At 51.0% G+C, this 22519-nt stretch overlaps 1 protein-coding gene across 3 annotated transcripts; it reads left to right on the forward strand.

Annotated features, from left to right (window-relative positions):
* The first annotated feature begins 1259 nt into the window (after positions 1–1259).
* On the forward strand, positions 1260–22426 carry ZNF362 (zinc finger protein 362). Of its 3 annotated transcripts, none has more exons than XM_040423899.1 (8): positions 1260–1492; positions 11615–11678; positions 17147–17393; positions 17652–17988; positions 18880–19104; positions 19752–19830; positions 19929–20087; positions 20570–22423. In XM_040423899.1, the coding sequence occupies exons 2-8, from the start codon at positions 11616–11618 to the stop codon at positions 20684–20686; spliced, it is 1227 nt and encodes a 408-aa protein (XP_040279833.1). In that variant the 5' UTR covers positions 1260–1492; position 11615; the 3' UTR covers positions 20687–22423. The 3 variants fall into 3 exon arrangements, with proteins under 3 accessions (XP_040279833.1, XP_040279841.1, XP_040279849.1); XM_040423907.1 differs by having other exon boundaries at positions 17670–17988; positions 20570–22421; XM_040423915.1 differs by lacking the exon at positions 11615–11678 and having other exon boundaries at positions 20570–22426.
* Positions 22427–22519: the final 93 nt, after the last annotated feature.

The raw sequence follows: 22519 nt of genomic DNA on the forward strand, positions 1-22519 counted from the left end.
TCGGGGGGCACATGCAGTATACACAGGGATGCACAGGGTATTCGGGGGGCTCATGCAGTATACATAATGACCACAGTATTCGGGGGGCACCTACAGTATACACAGGGTATTCGGGGGGCACATGCAGTATACATAATGACTACAGTATTCGGGGGGCACATACAGTATACACAGGGATGCACAGGGTATTCGGGGGGCTCATGGAGTATACATAATGACCACAGTATTCGGGGGGCACATGCAGTATACACAGGGTATTCGGGGGGCTCATGCAGTATACATAATGACCACAGTATTCGGGGGGCACATACAGTATACATAATGACCACAGTATTCGGGGGGCTCATGCAGTATACATAATGACCACAGTATTCGGGGGGCTCATGCAGTATACATAATGACCACAGTATTCGGGGGGCTCATACAGTATACACAGGGTATTCGGGGGGCACATGCAGTATACACAGGGATGCACAGGGTATTCGGGGGGCTCATGCAGTATACATAATGACCACAGTATTCGGGGGGCTCATGCAGTATACACAGGGTATTCGGGGGGCTCATGCAGTATACATAACGACCACAGTATTCGGGGGGCACATACAGTATACATAATGACCACAGTATTCGGGGGGCTCATGCAGTATACATAATGACCACAGTATTCGGGGGGCTCATGCAGTATACATAATGACCACAGTATTCGGGGGGCTCATACAGTATACACAGGGTATTCGGGGGGCACATGCAGTATACACAGGGATGCACAGGGTATTCGGGGGGCTCATGCAGTATACATAATGACCACAGTATTCGGGGGGCTCATGCAGTATACACAGGGTATTCGGGGGGCTCATGCAGTATACATAACGACCACAGTATTCGGGGGGCACATACAGTATACATAATGACCACAGTATTCGGGGGGCTCATGCAGTATACATAATGACCACAGTATTCGGGGGGCTCATGCAGTATACATAATGACCACAGTATTCGGGGGGCTCATACAGTATACACAGGGTATTCGGGGGGCACATGCAGTATACACAGGGATGCACAGGGTATTCGGGGGGCTCATGCAGTATACATAATGACCACAGTATTCGGGGGGCTCATGCAGTATACACAGGGTATTCGGGGGGCTCATGCAGTATACATAACGACCACAGTATTCGGGGGGCTGTTGTCGGGGACGCTGCTGGCCGCCGATTCTGAGGTAAATGTAGTAGGAATCAGGCGGGAGGCCGGGAGGGGGAGCAGGGGGAGGATATTTGGGGACGGGGGGGAGGGCTGCTGAGCGCTGGAGAGACGGGGGGCTCCACACTGACGAAATCTCCGTGTCAATGAGCCGGCTCGGGTGAATTGTGGGCGCACAGCATCGGCCGGGACACCCAGAAGTGATCGGCAGTGACCCGGAACCCGCCCGGTGCCCGGGGCGTGTGTCAGGCCTCTCCCGCCGGCCCGGGGTCCTTGCCCGCTCCCACGGCAGGTCTGTATGGCTTCCCGCGCTGTCTGCCCGGTACCGGGGGAAGGGGGCGCTGTATTCTCGGCCTCTTTTATGGGTGGGGGAACCGTCAGGTACCGGGGCCCCGCTCCCCGCGCTGTGTGAGGGCCCCAGGTATTGTGTGGGTGACACGGCGGGAGGGGAGGGCTCCCTGCTAGAAGAGGGGGTGCAGGGGTCCCCCTGGTCCGGCCGCCCCCTCCTCCCGGGCTCCCCACATCGGAGCCGGAGATCTGCAGAACATGGCGGCGGCGGCTCGGGCTGTGTGCGGCGCCGCTGCTGCCATTTTTGTTTTTCTTTTGTCTGAAAATGTTAATAAAACAGTCTGAGAATGTGGGGGAGGCGGGGAGTGCACGTCCGGGGGGCTCCTGTCTGCCTCAGCCTGGGGGGCCCTGACTGACCACACAAAGGGGAGCGGCCACATCCCCGGAATACAACCCCCAACATCTGCCCGAGCCCCCTGCACCCCTCCATCCTGCAGCACTGTGCCCCCCGCCATTCCCTTTGTGCCCCTCCAGCCTGTGCACCCCTTGTTACCTGCCATCCTACACCCCCCCACACACACACATTGTGTTGCCGTTGCTATAACAACCGACCTGTCACTGACATTGGGGCTTATTCACACAGGGTGGTCACACTGTGCAGAATATTATTATGGCCCCGGATGTCGTGTTGTTTAGTCACTGCCCTCATACCCTACGGGCTTCAGAGTGGACTTTGCACATTTTTGGGCCCAGTTTGTGGACCTTGTGCAGTTAAGGGGTCCCTGGACATTGAAGTGGCCAAGTTATGGGCCCCAGATGTTGACAGTGCACAGTCCTGGGCCCCAAACGTCTGAAGCTGTGCAGTTGTGGGCCCCAACCTTACGTTACCTGGACTTTGAGCAGTTGCAGGCCACAAAGTTTTACGTTGTGCAGTTGAGGGCCCCAGATGTTGCATTTTGCAGTCACACGCCTCTCTAAATGTGTTCTGCACATAGTGTTCTGCAGTCGCAGGGTCCAGATGTTGCATGCATTGTGGAGTTGCAAACCCCTCTAGATATTGTGTTGTGCTACTGAGGGCCCCAGATGTTGCATTGTGCAGCCACGGGCCCCATTTGTGTTGTACAGTCGTGGGCCCCAGATATTAATCTTCTGTTGTGCAGTCGCATGCCCCCTAGATGTTGTGTTGTACAGCCACGGGCCATAGTTGTTATGTTGTGCACTCGCGGGCCCCAGATGTGTTTTGCAGTTGCAAGCCCCCTAGATTTTGTTTTGTGTAGTTGTAGGCCAAAGATGTTGTTTTGAGCAGTCGCACGCCCCAGATGTTGCCTTGTGCAGTCGCACGCCCCAGTTGTTGCCTTGTGCAGTCGCACGCCCCAGATGTTGCCTTGTGCAGTCGCACGCCCCAGATGTTGCCTTGTGCAGTCGCACGCCCCAGATGTTGCCTTGTGCAGTCGCACGCCCCAGATGTTGCCTTGTGCAGTCGCACGCCCCAGATGTTGCCTTGTGCAGTCGCACGCCCCAGATGTTGCCTTGTGCAGTCGCACGCCCCAGATGTTGCCTTGTGCAGTCGCACGCCCCAGATGTTGCCTTGTGCAGTCGCACGCCCCAGATGTTGCCTTGTGCAGTCGCACGCCCCAGATGTTGCCTTGTGCAGTCGCACGCCCCAGATGTTGCCTTGTGCAGTCGCACGCCCCAGATGTTGCCTTGTGCAGTCGCACTCCCCAGTTGTTGCCTTGTGCAGTCGCACGCCCTAGATGTTGCGTTGCGCAGTCACATGCCCCCCTAGATGTGATGTGCAGTCGCACACCCCAGATGTTGCCTTGTGCAGTCGCACGCCCCAGATGTTGCCTTGTGCAGTCGCACGCCCCAGATGTTGCCTTGTGCAGTCGCACGCCCCAGATGTTGCCTTGTGCAGTCGCACACCCCAGATGTTGCCTTGTGCAGTGCAGTTTCGGGGCCCATGTCCTGGTGGTAATAGTAGGGGTCATGTGAGGTGTGGTGCATATCTGCTGATACATGACTGGACGGGCGACGGCCGGCTGCACCATGTTACGGTGACTGTGACCCGCAGCGAGTGTCAGTTGATGCAGGTGGAGCAGACTTTGTTGCGGTGCACTGTCTGTCATATTTAGATTCAATCCCCAGGCATTGATTTTGGGAGCCAAAGTGAAAATGCAGTGTGGCCCTGGTTCCTAGTGCATGACCTTGGCGATATGGGCCCTTGTATGTGTAAACATGCTCCTGGGCCCCAGTACGCTCTCTGTGCCCAGCGGCCCCTCCTGAAGAGTTTTTATGTCAGGGCGCCATCTTGTTTCCTGTGTTGCGGCATATTGCTTTACAGCCGGCTGTCTGTGTGGTATTTTGCTGAGGTGGGTGACCCATCATGGCGGCGTCTGTTGGTGGTGCAGTGCTGCGCTGATTTACCTTACTGCAGAGCTTGTTAGAGTCTTTCTGCGGAGGACTGAGGTGAAGCAGCTACTGTTCGCAGAGGATGTGTTGCTGCATTGTGTTATTACCTCACTACCGCCATATTCCAACCCACCACATGGCTCGTCATATTCCTTTATGGCAGCTTTATAGAAGTCCAGTGCGCAGTATAGTAATATGACCTGCTGGACTCGCCCTATGCGGATACCTGCACACGTTGCGGATTACTCCACCTAGTACAGGACCAGCAAGGTGTGTGACATTAGACAAACCCCACGTACACTTTCCTTTTTACTTCCGTGCAGAAATTGACCTGTCGTCATGCAGCATGTCAATTGTTTGTGCGATTTTTGGTGCGGATTTCACCCTTTTCAATAGGAGGAATAGATCTGCGGCAAAACCGCATCAAATCCGCAAGTAACACATGCAGATTGTGATGCGGATTTGGTGCAGAAACGTAGAGAAATCAGCATGGAAATTTGTCTGGGGTTCTATGCGATCTTCTATATTCTCCTGCGCTCTTCTACAATGTTCTGCATCCATCTATACTGTCCTGCACTCTTCTATACTCTACCACGCTTTTCTATACTGTACTGCATCCATCTATCCTCTCCTGCGCTCTTCTATATTCTCCTGCGCTCTTCTATATTCTCCTGCGCTCTTCTATATTCTCCTGCGCTCTTCTATATTCTCCTGCGCTCTTCTATATTCTCCTGCGCTCTTCTACAATGTTCTGCATCCATCTATACTGTCCTGCACTCTTCCACGCTTCGCTTTTCTATACTGTACTGCATCCATCTATCCTCTCCTGCGCTCCTCTATACTCTCCTGGCACCTTCCATACTCTACTGCATCCATCTATATTCTCCTCCGCTCTTCTATACTGTCCTCCGCTCTTCTATACTGTCCTCCGCTCTTCTATACTCTACTGCATCCATCTATATTCTCCTCCGCTCTTCTATACTGTCCTCCGCTCTTCTATACTGTCCTCCGCTCTTCTATACTGTCCTCCGCTCTTCTATACTCTACTGCGCTCTTCTATACTGTCCTCCGCTCTTCTATACTGTTCTCCGCTCTTCTATACTATACGGCGCTCTTCTATACTGTCCTCCGCTCTTCTATACTCTACTGCGCTCTTCTATACTCTACTGCGCTCTTCTATACTCTACTGCACTCTTCTATACTCTACTGCACTCTTCTATATTCTCCTGCGCTCTTCTATACTGTCCTCCGCTCTTCTATACTGTCCTCCGCTCTTCTATACTCTACTGTGCTCTTCTATACTCTACTGCGCTCTTCTATACTCTACTGCCTACTGCACTCTTCTATATTCTCCTGCGCTCTTCTATACTGTCCTCCGCTCTTCGATACTGTCCTCCGCTCTTCTATACTCTACTGCGCTCTTCTATACTGTCCTCCGCTCTTCTATACTGTCCTCCACTCTTCTATACTCTACTGCGCTCTTCTATACTGTCCTCCGCTCTTCTATACTGTCCTCCGCTCTTCTATACTCTACTCCGCTCTTCTATACTGTCCTCCGCTCTTCTATACTGTCCTCCACTCTTCTATACTCTACTGCGCTCTTCTATACTGTCCTACGCTCTTCTATACTGTCCTCCGCTCTTCTATACTGTCCTCCGCTCTTCTATACTGTCCTCCGCTCTTCTATACTGTCCTCCGCTCTTCTATACTCTACTCCGCTCTTCTATACTGTCCTCCGCTCTTCTATACTGTCCTCCGCTCTTCTATACTGTCCTCCGCTCTTCTATACTCTACTCCGCTCTTCTATACTGTACTGATCGATCTATACTGTCCTCCACGCTTCTATACTCTACTTCTTGCTAATACACTCTCCTGCACTCTAATATACTCATATAAGGTACTGTACTTCATTGTATTATACTCCACTGCACTGTAATATACTCCAATATAATCTACTGTACTCTGTTATATGCCAATATAGTCAACTGTACTCCACTGCATTCTGTTATAGTGTAATATACTGTAATATAGTGATTCACTGTGGTCCTATATTCTGCTGGGCTTTAATATTCTCTATTGCACTCTAATATTCTCTACTGTTTCTAGCGCTCTAAAATACTGATGTGCACTGCACTCTAATATACTTCAGTATCCTCTACTGTACTTGAATATACTCTAGTATAATCTTCTGCACTATAATATACTGAATACTGCTAATATACTGCAATATCCTCTACAATATTTTACTGTAATCTGTAACTCATCTGCACTCGAGTATACTCCTATATAATCTCCTGTACTGTGTTGCACTTAATGTACTCTATTGTAATATACTCTACTTCCCTCTAATATAACGGTACTATTATCTAATATTTTGTACTCTACTTCATTATACTGTATTATTCTTCAGCATAGTTTACTATACTGCACTCTAATATATTCCACTCTATTATTCTCACTGTAATATACGCTGATGTTCTTTATTATATTCATCTTCATGCTGATACACTTAGCTGTACCGTCTCATCCCTCTGTGCTTATCTGCAGCATCTCTCTCGTCCCTTTATGGTCATACGCGTATCTGTCTTGGTCCTCCATGGTCATCTGCAGAGTCTTTTTTTGGTCCTCTGTGGTCACCCACAGTGTCTGCCTGGTCCTTTATGGTCATCTACGTCGTCTTGGTCCTCTGCAGTCATCCACAGTGTCTGTCTTGGTCACCTATGGTCATCTCCAGTGTCTGCCTGGTCCTATATGGTCATCCACAGTGTCTTGGGCCTCTGCGGTCATCCTATCTGTCTTGGTCGCCTGTGGTCATCTCCAGTGTCTGCCTGGTCCTCTATGGTCATCTACATTGTCTTGGTCCTCTACGGTCATCCACAGTGTCTGTCTTGGTCCTCTGTGTTCAATTTTTGGGAATGTTCCCAGGACCAGAGATGTTCACTGGCCTTTTGGTAGTGAGTGTGAATGACCAAGTGTGCTCCTATGTTGTGCTTGCCTGTGTGGGGCACTATTGGCTGATATCAGTGGATGGTAGAGCCTGGTGGTCAGATGATGGACCACGTCCTGTGTCCACCTCTCGGGACTTTTGCTAGTTGTGTTGTCTCATGGTAAGACTATCTGCCATAAGGCCGGAGCGGGTCCCTTGGGCTAATAATTAATTGTGAAATATTGCCTATTCCAACATGGAGGGGGATCCAGGACTTATAGTCATTGGTCATTGTATTTTCCCACAATTCCCTTCGCTGATACTTTTTGGCAGGGATCTATAGCTGTGTTCATCCTGAGCGTCCTTCATGAATTTAATCCTAGAACTAATAAAGACTGACACAGGCAGAGCAGGTGATACAGATCTACATAACACTGTTGATTTTGGTCACTCAGGATTTGTAAAAAGCTGGGTGACAACCCATATGGACACTGTAATGGCAACTATTTATGGTTGTCAGTCAGCATTTGTCACTTATGTAAGGTCAGGAATTTGCAGAAACGAGGGGATTTAGGGGCAAAAACCTCAGAATTGAGCATTCTTGATGCCTGACCGGAGGATCTGAGGTGGAGCTTCGAGTTTCTGGTGCCCCTGTTCTGTGTGAGGCCAGGAGCCGAGCAGGAACTGACCCTGGAACCTGCTGAGATGTTCATCTGACTAAAAATAAACACAGCCTTTCATAGCATTCCTCAGAAAGCCTCATGGCGGGTTTAACCTCCTCCCTGCTGGTCTCCTCGACTGGATCCTGTGCAGGAAAAGAGGGGGTGCAGCGCAGGAGATGAAAGGGTGGTGTAGCGGAGGAGATAGAGGGTGCAGCACAGGCGGTGTGAGGGGTGCTTGCAGAACAGGAGGGGGTTCTGTCTGGCGATATGGGGGGGGGTTCGGCACTGGAGCAAAAACAGTATGTAAGGGGCTTGCATCACAGGAGATGGGGGTACAGCACAGGAGATAAGGGGGGTGTAGTACAAGAGATAAGGTGCAGCGGTATGAAGTGGCTGGCAAGTCATGAGGCTGGGCACCCTTCTGTGCCCTCTATAGATACAGAATATTGTGGTGAGAGGAAGATAAATCTTTAAGATCAGATCTCATGTAGTGGACACATATCGAGAGGTGTCCTGTGTACAAGTGTGTATGTGCCATCTATAGTGTCCTGTGTACAGCACTGTGCATATCTGGTCTCCAGCGTCCTGGGTACAGCACTGTTTGTCTGGTATGTGTTGTCCTTGGCATGCTGCTTGGTATGTTTGGTCTATAGTGCCCTATGTAGAGCGTTATGTATGTTCTGTGGTCTATACGGCCCCTGCTGTTTTTCCCCCCTCTGGTCCTCCCCTGCTGTTTTTTCCCCCTCTGGTCCTCCCCTGCTCTGTTTTTTCCCCTCTCGTCCCCCCCTGCTGTTTTTTTCCCCCTCTGGTCCCCCCCTGCTGTTTTTTCCCCCTCTGGTCCCCCCCTGCTGTTTTTCCCCCCTCTGGTCCTCCCCTGCTGTTTTTCCCCCCTCTGGTCCTCCCCTGCTGTTTTTCCCCCCTCTGGTCCTCCCCTGCTGTTTTTCCCCCCTCTGGTCCTCCCCTGCTGTTTTTCCCCCCTCTGGTCCTCCCCTGCTGTGTTTTTTCCCCTCTCGTCCTCCCCTGCTGTTTTTTTCCCCCTTTGGTCCTGCCCTGCTGTTTTTTTCCCCCTTTGGTCCTGCCCTGCTGTTTTTTTCCCCCTCTCGTCCTCCCCTGCTGTGTTTTTCCCCCTCTCGTCCTCCCCTGCTGTTTTTTCCCCCTCTGGTCCTCCCCTGCTGTTTTTTCCCCCTCTGGTCCTCCCCTGCTGTGTTTTTCCCCCCTCTGGTCCTCCCCTGCTGTGTTTTTCCCCCTCTGGTCCTCCCCTGCTGTGTTTTTCCCCCTCTGGTCCTCCCCTGCTGTTTTTTCCCCCTCTGGTCCTCCCCTGCTGTTTTTTTCCCCCTCTCGTCCTCCCCTGCTGTTTTTTTCCCCCTTTGGTCCTGCCCTGCTGTTTTTTTCCCCCTTTGGTCCTGCCCTGCTGTTTTTTTCCCCTCTGGTCCTCCCCTGCTGTTTTTTCCCCCCTTTGGTCCTCCCCTGCTGTTTTTTCCCCCCTTTGGTCCTCCCCTGCTGTTTTTTTCCTCTTTGGTCCTCCCTTGCTGTTTTTTTCCCCCTCTCGTCCTCCCCTGCTGTTTAGTCACAACTGGCCCACCCCACTGCTTTTTCGCCTATGGCCCGATTCCGCTGTATCTCAGTTCTTCCCTAACCGCAGGGTCTGTAGGTTCCTCTTTTTTGGCTCTATCCCAGTCACACTCCTCCTTGGCTCTATCCCACCTTTGTTGTTTCCTAGCTGTATCATTGGCTGAATCCCACCCTCACCTTTACCTGACACTATTTTGCCACCTCCTACTTGTACTCAGCTCTGTCTCATCACCTCCGCCTTTCCCCTTGCTCTGTTCCCCTTGCTCTGTTCTGACCCTGCTCTTACTCGGCCCTGTCGCACCCTTGCTTTTACTCAACTCTGTCCCGCTGTTATCCCTGCTCTTACTTGGTTCTGTCCCTCCCCTGCTCTTGCTCTGTCCCATCCCTGTTCGTGCTTTGCTCTGTCCCACCCCTGCTTTGTCCCACTTTGTCTGCTTTTTCCTGCCGTTCCCTCCCCGTTTTTACTCGGCTCTGTCCTGCTCTTCCTACCACTCTTACTTGGCTCTGCCCCGTCCTTTCCTTCCTCTCTTACTCGGCTCTGTCCTGCCGGTCCCCCGACTCTTGCTCGGCTCTGTCCTGCCGGTCCCCCGACTCTTGCTCGGCTCTGTCCTGCCGGTCCCCCGACTCTTGCTCGGCTCTGTCCTGCCGGTCCCCCGACTCTTGCTCGGCTCTGTCCTGCCGGTCCCCCGACTCTTGCTCGGCTCTGTCCTGCCGGTCCCCCGACTCTTGCTCGGCTCTGTCCTGCCGGTCCCCCGACTCTTGCTCGGCTCTGTCCTGCCGGTCCCCCGACTCTTGCTCGGCTCTGTCCTGCCGGTCCCCCGACTCTTGCTCGGCTCTGTCCTGCCGGTCCCCCGACTCTTGCTCGGCTCTGTCCTGCCGGTCCCCCGACTCTTGCTCGGCTCTGTCCTGCCGGTCCCCCGACTCTTGCTCGGCTCTGTCCTGCCGTCCTCGACCTTGTCTCCCGCTCGCCCCCGTCCCACTCCTGCTCGTCTTCAGCCCCATCCCAATCCCGCCCGTCCCGCTCTCGACCCTCCCCATCCCGCTCGCCCTTGGCCCCGTCCCACTCTTGCTTGTCCTCTGGCCTGTCCTGCTCTCGCCCGTCATCAGCCCTGTCTCCCTCCCGCTCATCTTCTTCCCTGTCCCCCTCCCGCTCAGCCCCATCTCATTAGCCCCCTGCTCGGCCCCATCCCACTCCCGCTCGTCTTCTGGCCCCGTCCCACTCTCGCCCTTCCTCGGCCTTGGCCTTGTCCCACTCGGCCCCGACCCACTCTTGCCCGTCCTTGGCCCTCTCTCACTTCCTCTCGGTCCTGTCCCACTCCCGCTCTCCTTTCGGCCCCCTCTCATTCGTCCTTGGTCCTGTCCCACTCTTGCCCGTCCTTGGTCCTGTCCCACTCTTGCCCGTCCTTGGCCCTGTCCCGCTCCTCCTCTCTTCTTAATTATAAATGATCTCATATTTTCTTTTTGGTGCACGAGTATCTGGATTGGCCGGATGATTAATCATATTTAATTAACTCCGTGACCACCATCCCCCAAAATCACATGAGAAAGTCTGAAAAAAAATAACACCCACTCCCCATAGGTGTCTGGTTGTCAGTCTGGGGGCACTAGTTACCAGACCGGAGATTAGCGTAGCGCTAACACAGCAGCTTCACCCATCAGGTCCTAACCCTGGACCCACCTAATAGGCTGGTAAAGTCTTGGATTTTGTGCCTGCTGCCATCCTGGTGGCACATCAAGCAGTCCATGTTTGTCACAATCATTGACTGGTGAGAGTTTTCTCTGTTTATCTCTATGGAGTCATAACTGGGGGGCTTTATCCAGTACTCTAGAGGCCATGTGAGGGGGGCAGGGAAAGTAGATTATTAGTGCTTGATTTTGGGAGTCCCCCACACCTCTTCTCCACATATGCGATGTGACTGTGTGTGAAATGCTGGTGCTTTATGAATATACCGGGTGATAGATTATACAGGCATGCATCATAGCAGCTCCGATCCAGAGTTTATGAATAAGATTGAGCCGCCCCAATTGCTGCCCTGGACTCCAAAGAGTCCCCTGCATGTGGCCCCTGCACTCCTATGAGACTGGGAGAAACAGACTCTGCCCTCGCCATCTAGTGTCCAATCTCAGGAACTGCAGAGAAGCCAATTACAGTCTCCTGCAACTTTAGAATACAGTTGGGGATTCACTGCCACCATCTTCTCTACTTGCTGTCTGTGAATGGAAACATGGTTTGCATTCAGAGGCTGACTTAATCTTGTCCCATGTGCTTAAGGTTTCTGAAATCTTCAGTTTGCAGCTAAGAGGATTGTCCAAACGGGATACAACAGTAGCAAACCTTCAGCTGCGAGCAAAGTATTAGGTCAGCCTCTGACTAGCAACACTGATTGCTCCCATTCATTGACAGGGAGCAGAGATATGGAAGTAGTGATGGAGCTGTACTGACATGGGACTGCCGGCCGGCCCCCTGCTAGTGCCCACTCTGGTTTTGGCTTTATGCATATGATGTACATGCCGTGCGCACACTGCCAGCAGCATAACTCTACTTTCCTTCTTACAGGATGGCCGAGCCACGCTTTAACAATCCTTATTTTTGGCCTCCACCTCCAGCGATGCCCAGCCAGGTGAGAATGACTCCATGACTATCTGTAACGCTTCATTCCTTCAGCAGCTGCGAGGCCGCCATGCTTCCTGCGATGTATCTGAACAGAGGGGCGATCCCCCAGTGCTGCAGCCTGAGCGACCATCAGCCTGGACCTCTGTGCTGTGGGGGGGCGCTCCACCTCTGACCCTCATATATATTCATAAAGCACCAGCATGTTGTATATCAGTGTCTGTAGCGGCAGCGTGCAGGTGATCCGTGTGCCTGGTTGTGACAGGGCCCATGTGCCCAAGGTGTAGGCGATGCTGGCCGAAGGCCCTCCCAGGGATTCTGACATTGCACATAAGGGGTCACAGTAACGATGATGTCACATAATGTGCTCCCCAATACCGGCAGGTTACATCACATGTTACCATAGTCTGCGTGTGTGCACCCGATGAAGGGTCATGGGGGACATAGTCAACTGCACTGTCTCCCCACATTTATAATAATACCGTCATTCCAGATCATACAGGATAAGTAATGTATGTACACAGTGACTCCACCAGCAGAATAGTGAGGGCAGCTCTGAAGCATAATACAGTACAGGATCAGTACGGGATATGTTCACAGTGAGTGCAGCTCTGGAGTATAATACAGGATGTAACTCAGGATCAGTACAGGATAAGTAATGTAATGTGTGTACACAGTGACTGCACCAGCAGAATAGTGAGTGCAGCTCTGAAGCATAATGCAGTACAGGATCAGTACGGGATATGTTCACAGTGAGTGCAGCTCTGGAGTATAATACAGGATGTAACTCAGGATCAGTACAGGATAAGTAATGTGATGTATGTACACAGTGACTGCACCAGCAGAATAGTGAGTGCTGCTCTGAAGCATAATACAGTACAGGATCAGTACGGGATATGTTCACAGTGAGTGCAGCTCTGGAGTATAATACAGGATGTAACTCAGGATCAGTACAGGCTAAGTAATGTATGTACACAGTGACTGCACCAGCAGAATAGTGAGTGCAGCTCTGGAGTATAATACAGGATGTAACTCAGGATCAGTACAGGATAAGTAATGTAATGTATGTACACAGTGACTGCACCAGCAGAATAGTGAGTGCAGCTCTGGAGCATAATACAGGATGTAACTCAGGATCAGTACAGGATAAGTAATGTATGTACACAGTGACTGCACCAGCAGAATAGTGAGTGCAGCTCTGGAGCATAATACAGGATGTAACTCAGAATCAGTACAGGATAAGTAATGTAATGTATGTACACAGTGACTGCACCAGCAGAATAGTGAGTGCAGCTCTGGAGTATAATACAGGATGTAACTCCGTATCAGTACAGGATAAGTAATGTAATGTATGTACACAGTGACTGCACCAGCAGAATAGTGAGTGCAGCTCTGGAGTATAATACAGGATGTAACTCAGGATCAGTACAGGATAAGTAATGTATGTACACAGTGACTGCACCAGCAGAATAGTGAGTGCAGCTCTGGAGTATAATACAGGATGTAACTCAGGATCAGTACAGGATAAGTAATGTAATGTATGTACACAGTGACTGCACCAGCAGAATAGTGAGTGCAGCTCTGAAGTATAATACAGTACAGGATCAGTACGGGATATGTTCACAGTGAGTGCAGCTCTAGAGTATAATACAGGATGTAACTCAGGATCAGTACAGGATAAGTAATGTAATGTATGTACACAGTGACTGCACCAGCAGAATAGTGAGTGCAGCTCTGGAGCATAATACAGGATGTAACTCAGGATCAGTACAGGATAAGTAATGTATGTACACAGTGACTGCACCAGCAGAATAGTGAGTGCAGCTCTGGAGTATAATACAGGATGTAACTCAGAATCAGTACAGGATAAGTAATGTAATGTATGTACACAGTGACTGCACCAGCAGAATAGTGAGTGCAGCTCTGGAGTATAATACAGGATGTAACTCCGTATCAGTACAGGATAAGTAATGTAATGTATGTACACAGTGACTGCACCAGCAGAATAGTGAGTGCAGCTCTGGAGTATAATACAGGATGTAACTCAGGATCAGTACAGGATAAGTAATGTAATGTATGTACACAGTGACTGCACCAGCAGAATAGTGAGTGCAGCTCTGAAGCATAATACAGTACAGGATCAGTACGGGATATGTTCACAGTGAGTGCAGCTCTGGAGTATAATACAGGATGTAACTCAGGATCAGTACAGGATAAGTAATGTAATGTGTGTACACAGTGACTGCACCAGCAGAATAGTGAGTGCAGCTCTGAAGCATAATACAGTACAGGATCAGTACGGGATATGTTCACAGTGAGTGCAGCTCTGGAGTATAATACAGGATGTAACTCAGGATCAGTACAGGATAAGTAATGTAATGTATGTACACAGTGACTGCACCAGCAGAATAGTGAGTGCAGCTCTGAAGCATAATACAGTACAGGATCAGTACGGGATATGTTCACAGTGAGTGCAGCTCTGGAGTATAATACGGGATGTAACTCAGAATCAGTACAGGAAAAGTAATATAATGTATGTACACAGTGACTGCACCAGCAGAATAGTGAGTGCTGCTCTGAAGCATAATACAGTACAGGATCAGTACGGGATATGTTCACAGTGAGTGCAGCTCTGGAGTATAATACAGGATGTAACTCAGGATCAGTACAGGCTAAGTAATGTATGTACACAGTGACTGCACCAGCAGAATAGTGAGTGCAGCTCTGAAGCATAATACAGTACAGGATCAGTACGGGATATGTTCACAGTGAGTGCAGCTCTGGAGTATAATACAGGATGTAACTCAGGATCAGTACAGGATAAGTAATGTAATGTATGTACACAGTGACTGCACCAGCAGAATAGTGAGTGCAGCTCTGGAGCATAATACAGGATGTAACTCAGGATCAGTACAGGATAAGTAATGTAATGTATGTACACAGTGACTGCACCAGCAGAATAGTGAGTGCAGCTCTGGAGTATAATACAGGATGTTACTCAGGATCAGTACAGGATAAGTAATGTGTGTACACAGTGACTGCACCAGCAGAATAGTGAGTGCAGCTCTGGAGTATAATACAGGATGTAACTCAGGATCAGTACAGGATAAGTAATGTAATGTATGTACACAGTGACTGCACCAGCAGAATAGTGAGTGCAGCTCTGGAGTATAATACAGGATGTTACTCAGGATCAGTACAGGATAAGTAATGTGTGTACACAGTGACTGCACCAGCAGAATAGTGAGTGCAGCTCTGGAGTATAATACAGGATGTAACTCAGGATCAGTACAGGATAAGTAATGTAATGTATGTACACAGTGACTGCACCAGCAGAATAGTGAGTGCAGCTCTGAAGCATAATACAGTACAGGATCAGTACGGGATATGTTCACAGTGAGTGCAGCTCTGGAGTATAATACAGGATGTAACTCAGGATCAGTACAGGATAAGTAATGTAATGTATGTACACAGTGACTGCACCAGCAGAATAGTGAGTGCAGCTCTGAAGTATAATACAGTACAGGATCAGTACGGGATATGTTCACAGTGAGTGCAGCTCTGGAGTATAATACAGGATGTAACTCAGGATCAGTACAGGATAAGTAATGTAATGTATGTACACAGTGACTGCACCAGCAGAATAGTGAGTGCAGCTCTGGAGCATAATACAGGATGTAACTCAGGATCAGTACAGGATAAGTAATGTAATGTATGTACACAGTGACTGCACCAGCAGAATAGTGAGTGCAGCTCTGGAGTATAATACAGGATGTAACTCAGTATCAGTACAGGATAAGTAATGTAATGTATGTACACAGTGACTGCACCAGCAGAATAGTGAGTGCAGCTCTGGAGTATAATACAGGATGTTACTCAGGATCAGTACAGGATAAGTAATGTGTGTACACAGTGACTGCACCAGCAGAATAGTGAGTGCAGCTCTGGAGTATAATACAGGATGTAACTCAGGATCAGTACAGGATAAGTAATGTATGTACACAGTGACTGCACCAGCAGAATAGTGAGTGCAGCTCTGGAGTATAATACAGGATGTAACTCAGGATAAGTAATGTATGTGCATGGTGACTGCATCTTCAGAATAATACCACTGTTAATTCTGTATGTGACCTGTAATATAAATTGTCAGGCGCACACACTTGGGGCTTTGTTTCAGGTCAGTAAAGACGATCATTAATGTTCAGTGTGTCCTTAGGGAAACAGTGCTGAACATTACTTGGTCAGCTGTGACTCCCATGAGAGCACAGTCCCTGGAGTTCTGCCACCTCACACATATTTGGGGGTCGGTTGGGCTGCTCCAGAGGCCCATGGGCGACATTATGATCATGTTGCTCTCTGTCACTGCTGTGTGTGAATGGTTGTGTCTGATAAATGTCTGGATCAGATCACACATTTACTAGTTATCAGCCACTACATCAAATAAAAGAAGGTTAGTATCTAAATTATCACATCCAGCCCCCACCGCTCCTCTAGTCGCATCACATCCAGTCCCACTGCTCCTCCGTTCACACTGGGCCCCACCGCTCCTCTAGTCACATCACATCCAGCCCCACCGCTCATCTAGTCACATCACATCCAGCCCCACCGCTCATCTAGTCACATCACATCCAGCCCCACCGCTCCTCTAGTCACATCACATCCAGCCCCACCGCTCCTCTAGTCACATCACATCCAGCCCCACCGCTCCTCTAGTCACATCACATCCAGCACCACCGCTCCTCTAGTCACATCACATCCAGCCCCACCGCTCCTCTAGTCACATCACATCCAGCCCCACCGCTCCTCTAGTCACATCACATCCAGCCCCACCGCTCCTCTAGTCACATCACATCCAGAACCACCGCTCCTCTAGTCACATCACATCCAGAACCACTGCTCCTCTAGTCACATCACATCCTGCCCCACCGCTCCTCTAGTCACATCACATCCAGCCCCACCGCTTCTCCGTTCACACTGGGCCCCACCGCTCCTCTAGTCACATCACATCCAGCCCCACCGCTCCTCTAGTCACATCACATCCAGCCCCACCGCTCCTCTAGTCACATCACATCCAGCCCCACCGCTCCTCTAGTCACATCACATCCAGCCCCACCGCTCCTCTAGTCACATCACATCCAGCCCCACCGCTCCTCTAGTCACATCACATCCAGCCCCACCGCTCCTCTAGTCACATCACATCCAGCCCCACGCTCCTCTAGTCACATCACATCTGCTCCTCCGTTCCCGCTGGGCCCCACCGCTCCTCCGTTCCCGCTGGGCCCCACCGCTCCTCCGTTCCCGCTGGGCCCCACCGCTCCTCCGTTCCCGCTGGGCCCCACCGCTCCTCCGTTCCCGCTGGGCCCCACCGCTCCTCCGTTCCCGCTGGGCCCCCTTATCCCCACTCTTGGCTGCGGTGCGGTTGGGCCGGGGGTCTGTTGTTTCGGGATTATAATCTGAAGCCTCTTCTTTCCCGCACAGCTGGATAATCTGGTGTTAATCAATAAAATCAAGGAGCAGCTGATGGCAGAGAAAATCCGACCTCATCATCTGCCTCCCACCTCCGTCCCCTCGCAGCAGCCCCTGCTCATCCCCCAGTCACCTGCTGAGACCAGCCAGTCCGTCATGTCCCTGCAAAAGCTACAGCACATTCCAGGACTGCACCCGCAAGCTGTACCCCAGCCAGATGTGGCGCTGCATGCCCGGCCTGCCACCAGCTCAGTCACAGGTACCTCACTGGTAGAATGGCGCAATGTCCTGTTCTGTAAAGAGTGGTGGACGGAGGCAACCAGTCCCCTGAGGCAATGTATAAGATGTGTTATGGCGGTTTTCAGTGTCACCCCTTCTGGCCACATGTCCGGCGTATGCGTCGTCACTACTGATCTTGGTGGCGGTTTTTCCTGCGACCAGAAGCCGTGGCACTGAAAGCCTCTGTAACGATGATACTGACTCAGCTCCATCTGTGATTCCAACTTTCTTCTCTTAGCGTTGTCTTCGCTTTTAGGGCTGGGTCTTTCATCCTCCCGCTCAAATATCAGCACGTCAGAGTCTAGCACCGGTACCAGCGGCACCCTCTCCACCCCCACCTCCAACAGTCAGACTCGGCTCATTGCAACCTCCCCCACCCTCATCTCAGGAATCACGGGTGGACCCATGCTGGATTCCATCAAGACCATCCAGGGCCACGGCCTGCTGGGACCAACCAAACCTGAGAGAGGACGCAAGAAAATCAAGGCAGAGAACCCGCCCGGACCGCCCGTGCTCGTCGTCCCCTACCCTATTCTGGCCTCAGGAGATATTGGAAAAGAGGGAAAAACTTACAGGTCAGCAAAATATTCTGGATAGATGATACAGATGTTGTGTCCAGCTCCCTCCAACGCATCACCAGCGTGGAGTCTCGTGTGTGTGTGACCACTGACCAGTAACATGGAGTCTCGTGTGTGTGACCACTGACCAGTAACATGGAGTCTCGTGTGTGTGTGACCGCTGACCAGTAACATGGAGTCTCGTGTGTCTGACCGCTGACCAGTAACATGGAGTCTCGTGTGTCTGACCACTGACCAGTAACATGGAGTCTCATGTGTGTGACCGCTGACCAGTAACATGGAGTCTCGTGTGTGTGTGACCGCTGACCAGTAACATGGAGTCTCATGTGTGTGACCGCTGACCAGTAACATGGAGTCTCATGTGTGTGACCGCTGACCAGTAACATGGAGTCTCATGTGTGTGACCGCTGACCAGTAACATGGAGTCTCGTGTGTCTGACCGCTGACCAGTAACATGGAGTCTCGTGTGTCTGACCGCTGACCAGTAACATGGAGTCTCGTGTGTCTGACCGCTGACCAGTAACATGGAGTCTCGTGTGTCTGACCGCTGACCAGTAACATGGAGTCTCGTGTGTCTGACCGCTGACCAGTAACATGGAGTCTCGTGTGTCTGACCGCTGACCAGTAACATGGAGTCTCGTGTGTCTGACCGCTGACCAGTAACATGGAGTCTCGTGTGTCTGACCACTGACCAGTAACATGGAGTCTCGTGTGTCTGACCGCTGATGAATAAGACAGTGTTGTTCTATGACTGCATACTATGAAGGGGGCACTTATTTTTCCCAGTCTTGTTCCTTGCAGTTCCTCGTAGTGCTGTGGTGGTCTCTTCCTCTGGTTACATGGGGTACTGAGAGACTGACCTCTTCTTCCCTCCTCTTGCGGTTCTAGGTGTAAAATTTGCCCCTTGACCTTCTTCACCAAGTCTGAGATGCAGATTCACTCCAAGTCTCACACTGAGGCCAAACCTCACAAGTGCCCGCACTGCTCCAAATCGTTTGCCAATGCTTCATACCTAGCACAGCATCTGCGCATCCATCTGGGCGTGAAGCCCTATCACTGCTCGTACTGTGAGAAGTCCTTCCGCCAGCTCTCTCATCTCCAGCAGCACACCAGGTAAATGCCTGACACCTGTGGAAACTCTGCTTCTCCTCTGGGTAGGTCACTGGTTTCCAGAAGGGGTTGAGAATTGGTGCCATTGAAAATACAACTCACCCTGAAAAAAGCCTAAAATAGTAACGTTATGGCTGTTAGAGAGGAGATGAAGAAAAAACTGAAAAGAACTTGGCCCTTAAAGGGGTATTCCGGGATTTTGATGTCTTGTTTAATAATGCTTATTACCAGCTGCGTGCGTGTGTTGTTCTCAGCACATGTGCCGCTAGTAATATAAACTGGTCAGCACCTTTGATAAGGCTGATACGGAAAAATGAAAATTGTCCTGGTCCTTAAAGGGTTGTTTACCTTCAGGGGACCTTTCTGCCAAAATCCAGCCAAATCCCCGGCCCCATATAGCCAGACCTGCTCCTCGCTTCTGGGTTCCAGCTCCTTCACCCCTCCGCCGCTGCCTCCCTCTGGTCTCCCCGTGTCAGCATCCAGTTTGACACCCGGCAGCAGTGACCTGTTCCCAATGCGTCATGTGACCCAGTGCGTGGACCCTTGTGGGGGACACACGTCACCGCTGTGGCCAGACTTTGGCTGCAGCAGCTCACGTCGAACCCGGAGGTGGTGCAGGCGTAATGTCATGTTTGTATCTTGTTCTGCAGGATTCACACTGGGGACCGGCCTTACAAGTGCCCGCAGCCTGCCTGTGAAAAGGCCTTCACACAACTCTCCAACCTGCAGGTAAGTGCACCTCCGGGTGCAGTGCGTGATAATGATAGGTAACTGTGGGGGGGGGAGACTCTTCTGTGTCCGGTGCTGAACCTTCTTTTCCTCAACAGTCTCACCAGCGGCAGCACAACAAAGACAAACCCTACAAGTGTCCAAACTGCTACCGGGCGTACACAGACTCTGCTTCCCTCCAGATCCACCTCTCAGCCCATGCCGTGAAACACGCCAAGGCATACTGCTGCAGTATGTGCGGGAGAGCGTACACATCGGTGAGTAGCACCTTTTGATTCCGTGTATTCGGAGACCTACAAGGGTTGTGGATAGTAAGAGGTCACCAGTGATATGCAACGCTGTGCTTGGTATTGCAGCCCCGGCCTATTCACTTGAATGGGACTGAGCTGTGCCTAGGACACGTGACCGATGAATGTGACGTCACTGACCTAGGAAGAGGCCGCTGCACTCACTGGAGCACCGCGGCCTCTTTAAACAGCTGATTGGTGGGTGTACTGGGAGTAGACCCCCAGGATCAGATATTGATGACCTATCCCGAGTATAGGCCATCAGTATTAAACGCCCGGCAAACCCCTTTAATGGAGGAGTCCCACTGCTGGCTACTTCTAGTTTCCATCCACTTCCATTCAGACTGACCGTGCTTATGGAATGGGAGCTGGGACCCTTTGTTCCATATCTATTAGACCCTCTATGTCCCGCTCTGACTTCACTGTGTGGCTCTTCTTTTCTCTGCCTGTAGGAGACCTATCTGATGAAACATATGTCCAAGCACACAGTGGTCGAGCACCTGGTCAACCACCATTCTCCTCAGAGGACCGACTCTCCTGGCATTCCAGTTCGAATTTCCCTGATATAGAGAACGTGCAGCCCAAGAGAGGGTGACCAGAAAGCAGCGGCTGACCGAGCTACCCTCCATTAGACACCTGCCCCGGACATCAATTCCAGACTGAAGCTCCGGAGCTGGTGCAGGTGCGTCTGGCTTATTTCTGTCATCAGCTGCTTGAGGACTCCTTTCACGGCCTCTTGACACAGACAGACTTTACCTCTGGATTATTGCATTCTTCTCACTGGTCGCCCTTCTATGTGTCATACTAGAGACGAGCCGGAGGTTACTCTGGAGCCACAGAACCTCTGATGGAGCCGCCTGTTGGGATGGCTCTGGAATGGCTGAATTTTGCAGTCCTGCGCTGTTATCCGATCTAAGTCTCCATGCTCATCGATTCGGTGACGTCCGGAGTCCCTAGCCGAGCACTTTGAATCTCTCACGTTTTATATCTGTTTATGTTTCTTTTTTATCCTCCATTTTTTACATATAAAAAAAAAAATAATAATAAAAAAAATCCTATTTATTGGCCAAGAATCTGTGCTGCTAATCGGGGAAATGAGACTTAGCGGAGTCTGCAGAGGGTGGAGGTGCAGAGCGGCAACTTAGCAATTTTGTTTATACCCAGCTCCCCTACAACCTGTGCTGAACCCTCCGGGAACCGCGCTGCTCGGCCCGGATATATCTTCTGGTTTAGCTCGCTCTGGACGCGGCGGGGAGTAGAACAAGGTTCAGGTTCGTGTCGTTGGGTACCGGGACAGATAACACCTTTGGCTTCAGGTCATGCACAGTATTAGATCTGATTCTGGGTATTATGGCGCCCAGATGTTGTGACAGTCGACCCTGTTACTTTAACCATTTCACCGTTGTGTCATCAGTAACCATTCCACAGGAGAACACGGGCAATAAAGGCTCCCATAATGCACCAGTGCACCCAGTTCATATTGCAAGCAGTGTGCAATGGGGAATGCAGCTGGAAATCTGAAGAATAAGCCACTGGGGGTCCGGTGCTGTATTCTTCATGCCTTCTTGTCTGGCCTCGTACAGCGCAGTTGCAGTGACATTTAGTGCGCTGCAGTTTGGCGTAATAAATGCAGTAGTTCTATATGAGCCCAGACGGACGGCTTCATCACCTCAGAGGTATGTAGGACTGCAGGGTGGTTGTCATATTCTGTCCCTACCATGAGGAGGCGCTGCAGATACGCGCTGTGTAGTGTTACACGTTTCTGATGCCGGTGTCGTGCGCTCCTCTACGCTCTGTGTGATGCTTGCGGGTTCTGCTCTAGGATTAGAGGAATATGGAGAGGGCTCATCAGTGATTACTGAGGCCTTGAGGTCAGGCCTGGCACTTAGCAATATGTCTCTGTTAGCTGTTGGGGGGCACTTACCTCTAAGGCTCTTTACTCAGGACTCTTGTTGCTGATTCTGTTCCAGGTACGCCCCGTGTCTTGGGTTAATGGTGCACTGAACATACAGAGGTCAGTGCTTGGCACATATAGTGGTTTACTGTAGTTGGCATCAGAGAGATGGGCAGAGGAACGGGCAGCCATGCTATGTGCACCATTCATCTCATCTGGAGCTGGTTTTCTGCAGTGCCGTGGTGCCTGGAGTAGAGATGTGCAGCTGTCGACATGGCAGCATGTCAGTTGGTGTTCTGTGGCTTCTTGGAGAGGGAGGGTTTAGGTTGTGCGGGCTCGGGGTCCATTGCTTGCGATGATACACCTGAGCTCTGAGGCTTAGGGTCCATTGCTTGCGATGATACACCTGAGCTCTGAGGCTTAGGGTCCATTGCTTGCGATGATACACCTGAGCTCTGAGGCTCAGGGTCCATTGCTTGCGATGATACACCTGAGCTCTGAGGCTTAG

This window comes from Bufo bufo, chromosome 1 (assembly GCF_905171765.1).
Source record: "Bufo bufo chromosome 1, aBufBuf1.1, whole genome shotgun sequence".
Classification (NCBI taxonomy): domain Eukaryota; kingdom Metazoa; phylum Chordata; class Amphibia; order Anura; family Bufonidae; genus Bufo; species Bufo bufo.

Bases quoted from the DNA above. Each gene is read 5' to 3' on its own strand.
- ZNF362 (XM_040423899.1), top strand. From the start codon at position 11,616: ATGGCCGAGCCACGCTTTAACAATCCTTATTTTTGGCCTCCACCTCCA. The intron at 17,394-17,651 runs GTACCTCACTGG...TTCTTCTCTTAG, and splicing joins TGCCACCAGCTCAGTCACAG to CGTTGTCTTCGCTTTTAGGG. The intron at 19,831-19,928 runs GTAAGTGCACCT...TTTCCTCAACAG, and splicing joins CACAACTCTCCAACCTGCAG to TCTCACCAGCGGCAGCACAA.